At 41.4% G+C, this 8,467-nt stretch overlaps 1 protein-coding gene across 1 annotated transcript in view; it reads right to left on the bottom strand.

Annotated features, from left to right (window-relative positions):
* Positions 1–121: 121 nt before the first annotated feature.
* Positions 122–8,467, bottom strand: part of LOC106564661 (trinucleotide repeat-containing gene 6C protein) — a 74,497-nt gene continuing 66,151 nt past the window's right edge. The window contains 1 exon segment of the mRNA XM_014130854.2: positions 122–7,431. Coding sequence (XP_013986329.2) covers positions 7,059–7,431 — 373 coding nt within the window. The 3' untranslated portion in view covers positions 122–7,058.

Here is an 8,467-nt window from a genome sequence, read left to right as displayed (position 1 = left end):
TATCCGTCTGCATCTAGTTTACTGGCTTGCTCTGGGAGTTGTGGCTTCTTCGTCTCTAGAGGTGCATTAATACTAATGTCCACATGAAAAATCAAGACTACACAAGAAATCGACAAGACGCTTTTTAACAGCCAAGAAAAGTCAATTTATTAATATAGTCCGAAAGAAGCTCCATAACACATGGAAACATGTTTTTTCCGGTGCATGTCATTAACAATCACATTCTATGAGGAGAAAAAAAAAAAACATTAAAAGCCACAACTTTCTCAGTACAGACACTACTCCGTAATGTTTTTTAAAATAAAAAGAAAGTACCACTTCCTCCCCCACTTACAAAAACCAGACTGCCTTAAAAGTCATGGGCTTTTTCTCAGTATAACCCACAGTGCTTTAGCAGAAGGATAAGCGCTCATTTCTTAAGGATTACACAGCATGGCGAAGCAATACAAAGTTCTGCCATAAATCTGATGGGGGGAGAAAATCTAAACATAGCAAATTTGTAGCACAAAGACACACCCCTACATCAAACCCTGAACCCCAGTGTACGAGTCCCGGGCCCCAAGAGAAAAGCAGGCCTGGACTCTCCCTCCCACTTGTGCATAGATCATGATCCTTTAAAAACCAGCTATCCCCCCCCCACTTCAAATCTGTCTCCTGAAAACCATCTATTAGACAGAATCTCTTAACTCATTGAATACCTGCCACAGGAACAGAGACAGTAATGCACAAGGCTCCTGAACGTTACAGGATGGAACCTCCAAAGAAAATGCATAAGTAAAACTTTAGACAATTAAAACCATTGATCAATTTTGTTTAAATGTAAAGCGATTTTACATGTAAAGCACTCCACTTTTTCTCTCTCAAAGTTCATTTTCAGTCATTTATTTGGTAAATTATGTAACCGCTATGGATTTTTAGAAGCAATGGTATATCATATTCTATTTAAATCCCTAACTTTCAGTGCCTGGAGTTAAATTTCTCAAAAGTTATTGTAATTTAAAACTCTCAAATTTAAATACAAATTGTGGAGTTTGAACTCTGGAAATCCTGGCCTTCCCGAGACAAGATCCACATCTTTACGAGTGTGCAAGATAGTGAGCAAATTGCGTTGTCTTTTTACAAGACAAAATTCAAATAAATCAATCAATACATACAGTCTGTCGACATCAAAAAGAGAAATTAAAAATTGAAATACGACAACTGATCAATCCCAGAGTTCTGAAAGTAGCATAAATCTTCATTTTGCAAAGTTTGTTTTATGTTCATATTTTTTTTGATGGAAGATGGAATTTGTCTTTTTCAACATTTCTTATAAATTCCTTTTTCCTCAACTTCAGACAAATGAAATGTTTGTAAACGACGGGTGGCTATGCAAAAAAAAAGAAAAAAAGATAGGCACCTCTGAAATGAGTCCTGTAACAAACTCATCTCCCCACATTATCCCTTTCCATTTCTCCATGAAGTGAACATAGGGATTACTAGTCCTACTATCTATGGCCACAATTCTTAGATCTTTTTTTTCATTACATTTGTATGTAATCAGAACAAAATGGTGCAATACTCAATGATAATCCTTATTTTGGATTATTCCACAATAAAAGCCACTAAAGGTAGATAAACAGTATACAGATAAAACAAAAACTTTTTTTCCATTAAGTCCTTGAGTAAACATTTACACATGAATTGTCACCCTCTCCCCTCGTTTGTCTACGATTAGCTGAGTGAGGGGTAGAAGACACTCAGTGCAATGTTAGAAGATAACAATGTCTATCAGAATATAGTTTTGACAAGCAAAAAATAAACTGAATAAAAGAACAGACAACAATGTCAATACACAACATACTGAATGGAACATGACAGCAGTCCTAAGCCTGCCAAGCACACAGTTGTTTGCACACATACATTTGACTTTCAAGCACACAACCAAATGATTTTTGCACTTTTTTTCTCCAATCTTTATTTTTTATATATTTTTAAATTGATGACCTCAAAAAGCTTGGAAATGTACTAGTCAAAATGTTTGTTTTTTTTCCTTTTTTAATTTTTTTACAAAAGACTTCACATTACGTTATTGGCGCTCCTTGATTCAAGTATTTGTGTTTATATTTTTGTGTTGATATGTTTAATGATATTTTTCTCTACTGGGAAAGTATGCATTAAAAAAAAACAGGTGATTTCAGGTTGGGTTGTTTAGACAAATTCACATACAGTACAAGTAGTTCAAGGTACTTACTGTAATATGTTCATAAATCCAGAACATGCATATCCAACTCCAGGTAGGAAAGACATTACTCATGATCCATCAAGTACCAGTTTAACCCCTAACCCCATTCCATTTCCTTCGTATCACTTATTTGCGGGGGGGAATACATATTGCTCATCTTCAGTTTGTATTGAACCCAGACCTTTTAAAAGGAATAAAAAGGTTTCAGAGATTGAGATCCAAGGTGTCTGTTGATGTGCTACCTACCACACACCGTACGTACATATCCGTATATATCTATAGTTTAAGCAGTAGCGAGCACGGCGTGCCCCTCAGTGCTGGTGCTCACACACCGAGCGGACGTTTGGAGGCCCCCACCTGGCTAATTGGTCTCTCTGAGCTTGGATCAAGGCAGTTACAGAAACAGGCAATAGTGATTTTTGCTAGTGTGCTGCAGGACGCCGAACAGAGTCCCAAAAAGGTAGCCTTATCCCATTTTAGTTTTTTTTTTAAAGACTTTGTACCTTTTGAAATGTGCTCCCTCTCGTTGCCCACCGCAGACACAGTGAGGCGAGCGACCTGGGCTGATACAGTGGGCCCGAAGCCATCTGGGTCTGTGGAAATATACAGTTGTGGGTCCGCTTTGAGCGGAAACACTAACAAATAGGATAAATACAGCATCCACAGAAAGGCTCCCCAGCCTGCATTCTGACTCCCTGGATGGTAGAAGTTAGAGGTTGCTGGATGGAGACATTTCAGCTAGAAGTGCAGAGCTTTAGTTAACATATTATAGATCTTTTATTTATTTTAGTCCGTTTTTATTTTTTTTTATTTTTAGATTTTGTGTCAAACTTCATATTAAAATGACGTTAAAATGCAAGAATTTCATTTTTGGTTTAAAAAAATATGTACCCAGGATTACCCAACATCAAACTGACTGCACCGTAGGATACTTGGATCCCCCAAACTCAGTAAAGATTTTATCCTCAACAACGGGGCATTCCCCACAAATGGCACCCTATGTCCCTATATAATGCACTACATAGTGAACAGGGTGCCATTTGAGACCTGGCCATATTATCTCAGTAGTTCAGGATGAGGTGTGTTGCCCCCACCCATCTGTTTGATCCCTCCTGCCCCCCTGCCTCAATCACAAAGGTTATCAAAGATCCTCCATCCTGGGAAGAGAAGAGCTCTTTCTCCAGATCGTATAACATGGGCTAGTTTACGAGATCTATATATTTTATTGTATTGGCACATTGGATAACATTGGCATCTTACATGCAGAATGGGCCTCTACATTGTAACATTACAGTAGGCCTATAGTTGGGAAGGGAATTCATTACTATCCCGTTCCCAAAAACAATTCTCCAGCCAAAACAAGTCTATAGTACTACTGCACAGCTTGCCATTAGTTAGTGTAGAACTTGGCTCTCTTACACTACAGCAAAAGGACATACATACAGAGAGAGCTGCATCTTTTAACGTCGTCTCCTACCCTGAGATCAAGCTGACAGGAGATCAGTCTTCAGCACAGTAAAGAGAGACCTACTATACCTCCACTCCAGTGGTACTAACTCCCCATAGAGGGAGGGTGGAAGTTCAGAATACGACAGTGTTGTGGTTTAAACCCAGCTATAAGGACCAGGAGCAGACATATTCTAAGTGCTGAAGGGTACATACAGCAGGAGGTTGTTGGCTCTAGCTCTGTGAGTCGGTGCTCAACCCTTAAGGCAGGATTAGCACGTTGGCTGTAAAGGGCCCGCAGCCTCTAGTCTTTTGCATAGAAACAGAACTGAGTCGCTGTTTTTGTCTGGTCAAGGGGATGGCCGTGGTCTAGGTTGGTTGCTTTGGAGGGGACTGGAGGGTGTAGCGTAGCAGCTGTGTGAGGGGGCGAGAGGGGACAGCCCTGGTGGAACCCAGGTGGAGCAGCTAGGGTCAGGCAGGACACACTCACCCATCTGAGACACCCTATTGGTCTAACTTACACGTCTTGAGATACTACCTGGAAGTACTACAGAATACTGTCCAAAACAAAGCAATGATCAATCAATCAGTTAAGATACTAACTAATAATAGACAATCAATGACGGGCTGTAGTATTGATCCTCGTTTGCATTCAATACACAGGATGTACATACAGAGGCACCTCTGACCAAAGTGTTTCTGCATATGAACAGTGAAAAGGGCTAGTTTCAAGCAGCCATCTTGAAAAGACCACTGCATGTAGACAAAAATAACAAATGAAGAAATACATAACGTCAAACAAAAACTAAATAAAATTCATCAAACACTGGCAAAATTCCAGAAATTTGACTGTCTCTTGACTTCCAGCTAAAGTGATCTTTGTGTGAAAGAAGATTAGGGGAAATGGAGAGGGTTGGTTGAGACGAGGTCGAGTGCTGCTGGCGCAGTCGTTAGCTAGCTAGCTCCGTGCTGATTGGCCAGTCTTGGAGGGAGCATGGTTTCCTGCCGGGCTGAGGGTGTCCAATGGGAGAGCTTGGTGCCAGCCCAGGAGGAAATGCTGCTGTGGGGGTAGCCTTGCCTAGCGACCATCGCCATGGGCACCACAGCAGAGAGGCACTCAGTGGACCGTGACCGTCCCCTCCCCACTCCGACAGACCGTTGGCCGGAGACAGGTAACATTGCATGTCTAGCGTCTCCAGACAAGAAAAAGGCTAAACATTTTGGAGTAACAGTGATATTCATTTTGATATAGTTAAAAGAAAATGTCTTTAGAAAAAAAAAAACACCGCAGACTTTTTTTTTTGTCAGATAAAAGTAGACTTCCTTTTTTTCCTTCTTCATCCTGCTACCATTTCAAAGTTCATACAAGTCCTTGGACCAAAGAGGAACAAACAAATGCCAGAGGTTATTTCCAAGTATAGATACAGTACAAAAAAAGAGCAAGAGTTATTTTGTCTTTTTTTCAGTTTTCAAAGTTGCTGCTCCATTTTTCTGATTTATTGGTTTGCAAGTTGAAGCGTTTAGCTCTCTTCATAAGTGCTATGATAAAACCCTTTGAAATAGACAAAAGGTTACCTAGTCTATCTTTTACATTTGAGTACAGTACCAAATACAAGGAACACTCGTAGTAGATCTACTGCATTAGGATAAACCCCTCTTATTTGGTATTGTGCCAGATCTCCAGTGCCCCTCCAGTGACTCCCCCATCTGGATTCAGTCTGTTCGGTGTGGCTGTGGCAACGTGGAGAGGAAGGGCTTTCTGATGGTGCCTTCTCATGTACCCCAGTTCAATGTGTACGTATGAGGAGTTTCAGGGCTGCAGAGACAGTTTCTGAACACACAGTTATAATAGTAACACCATCCTCGCTCCTCCTCTCCGGCAAGAGTTAACGCAACTGTTTTTCATGGGGGGGGGTCAAGGGGGTGGCCTGGTGGGAATCAAAAATTAGAAAAGGTAAAGTTTCTGGAGTTCTTAAGTTCTTTGCTTTGATCAATGACAACAAAAATCAAGAACGAAAAATGTAAAGTAACCAGTTCCTATTTCGACTTGAGCGTGGACGGAAGAAGGGTCTGTGGCGTATATATTGCACAATGTAACTGTCACATCAAGTTGAAGCGGGTTTTTTTTGTCGTCGTTTCCAGAAACTGGTGGACCATAATGGGGACGAGAGGGTCAACAACGGAACCGACTAAATGTTAACAATTGACAAGAAGCACCTGTAAGTCCCGTTAGGTGAGTATAGCTGAAGTCGTAGTTCTTCTGAGCAGTGGTAATCTGAACTCCCAGACGTGAATGATTAGGTTCCATCAGACATATACTCAAGAACACACATAAAACAGACGCAGCTAGGTCGGTCGATGTGTAATAATCTCTCAGCTTATGTTGCGCTAGATATAAAAATGCGCCTGATATACAAAAAGAACAAAAACAGCAGTGTAAATCCCTTTAAGAACAAATGAAAGACCAAAAAACGGAAAAAGGTTTTAACTGATGATTGGTTGGGTCAGTGTTGACAGGCCTCATACTGCCGAGTGACTTGGGGGTCATATTCATTAGGTGCACACGTGGCAAAACGTTTTGCAACAGCATGTGAAAACAAGCATTTCTTATTGGACAAAGTTCAGGTAGTCCCTCAGTTTCAGTCCGCTTGCTTCCGTTTCGTTCCTAGTGAATATGACCTTGGTTGATCACACTTGTTCTGTTCCATTCACTGGCTCAGAGATGGGAACTGTGCAAGCTTTCAAACTCACACTATTTTTCTTCAGTTTCAAAACAATGAAAAAGGCTTGAGATTGAAGGAGGACCTGGGCTGCAGTAGAGCACTTAAGGCTAATATTAGTGCTTGGAAACAAAACAATAACATAAGTAAAAGGTCTTTGAGCCACATCATTGGCCACGGGCATGCTGGGAATGGTATTTCTGTAATCAATTTGGAGTTTCGTGGGCAAAGGAAAGATTCAAAATGGCAGCTTCTTCGATTGCTTCTCCTAAAAAACACTTCACACAGAATGTGCGATATTCATGGAAAACTTAAAAACACTTAATGGTTCTCTCTTCATTGAGTCTTTTCGGCATTTAATTTCTGTTTGCTTCCAACATTTATCAAATACTAAAAACAAAATACCCTTTTAAAAAGTCAACTTAAAAGAAGAGAAAAAAAAAAACAACGTAAAAACCGAAGGGCGTAGGGGTCAGCACTCTTGTGTCGTCGCCCCCAGCCTTCCGGTACACGATTCACAGTTCCGTTGATACTGATTATCGCCACATGATTTGCTTGGTTTTGTTCCTGTTCATTGTCATTTTTTTTGTGTATTTATTATTATTTTTCCACTGTCTGTTCCAGCGTTGAAACATCCATCCTCATGGTTGGTTTGTTAGTGTGTTGTCCTACATGGACTCTCCACTCAGCAGGTCGCCTGGCAACAGCGTGTTGATGGGGTTGGGGCTCCCGATGACGCCGCGACTATCATCGCCACTAGGGGGCCCCCACAGGCTGGAGTACTGGGGCACGCCCCCCCACAGCAGGTCTCCGCCTCCGCCGGTCTTGGCTCCTCCCCCCAGGCCGCCACTGCCGCCGCTGCTCCAGTGATGGCCAATGGCGTGCTGCTGCGAGCCTCCGCCCATGCGCGTCTGATTGGTGCCGGGGTTGGGCTGCCAGCTGGTGGTGGGCGGGAGCTGCTGCTGGCCTTGTGCAAAGTAGCGGTTCACCTCCTCCTCCCCGGCGAACTCTGCCAGGATGGTGGTGTTCCCCAGCACACACCTAAGAGGACAGGTCTCAGTTATACATCACATACTTACAGGTGTTATAGTATCAACATGTATTTTCTTACACGTGGTGAAGTATAGTACAAGTATTTCTTTATAGGCTTTGGTATTTTGTCTGTGAGAAGTATATAGCCTAGAAGTTGTGACAATATTTTGTGTTTTGTTTAACTTCTTTGGGAATGGGGGCAGTATTTTCACGTCCGGATGAAAAGCGGGCCCAAATTAAACTGCCTGTTTCTCAGGCCCAGATAGGATATTCATATAATTGGTAGATTTGGATAGAAAACACTGAAGTTTCTAAAACTGTTTGAATGATGTCTGTGAGTATAACAGAACTTATTTGGCAGACGAAACACTGAGGACAAACCAACCAGGAAAACAATCTTTTGAGGTCACTCTCTTTTCAATGGGTTTTCTTTGGGAACCTAGATTTCTAAGGCAGTTGCTTGCCGTTCCTATCGCTTCCACTGGATGTCAACAGTCTTTAGAAATTGGTTGATGTTTTTCCTTTGTGTAATGAAGAAGTAAGGCTGTCCAGAACGAGGCTCGAGTGAAATGTACTGTTTGATAGAGGCGCGTGACCAGAAAGCACGCTCCACATTGTTTTCCTCCGGTATTGAACGCTGTTTATCCCGTCTTAAATTTGATCAATTATTTACGTAAAAAAAATACCTAAAGTTGTTTTAGGAAAGTTGTTTGAAATGTTTGGACAAAGATTACAGGTAACTTATGAGATATTTTGTAGTCATGTTGGGCGAGTTGGAACCGGTGTTTTTCTGGGTCAAACGCGCCAAATAAATGGACATTTTGGATACATAAGGACGGAATTAATCGAACAAAAATGACCATTTGTGATGTTTATGGGACATACTGGAGTGCCAACAGAAGAACTTCAAAGGTAAGGCATGCATTATATGTTATTTCTGACTTTTGTGTTGTGCCTGGCGGGTTGAATTCTGATTGTCTGTGTTTGTTTGATGGGGTGCTGTCCTCAGATAACAGCATGGTTTGCTTTTGCAATAAAGCCTTTT

This window comes from Salmo salar, chromosome ssa12 (genome assembly GCF_905237065.1).
Source record: "Salmo salar chromosome ssa12, Ssal_v3.1, whole genome shotgun sequence".
NCBI classification, from domain to species: domain Eukaryota; kingdom Metazoa; phylum Chordata; class Actinopteri; order Salmoniformes; family Salmonidae; genus Salmo; species Salmo salar.
Note: the sequence above shows the minus strand (reverse complement) of the source record. Positions and strands in the feature narration are given on the sequence as shown.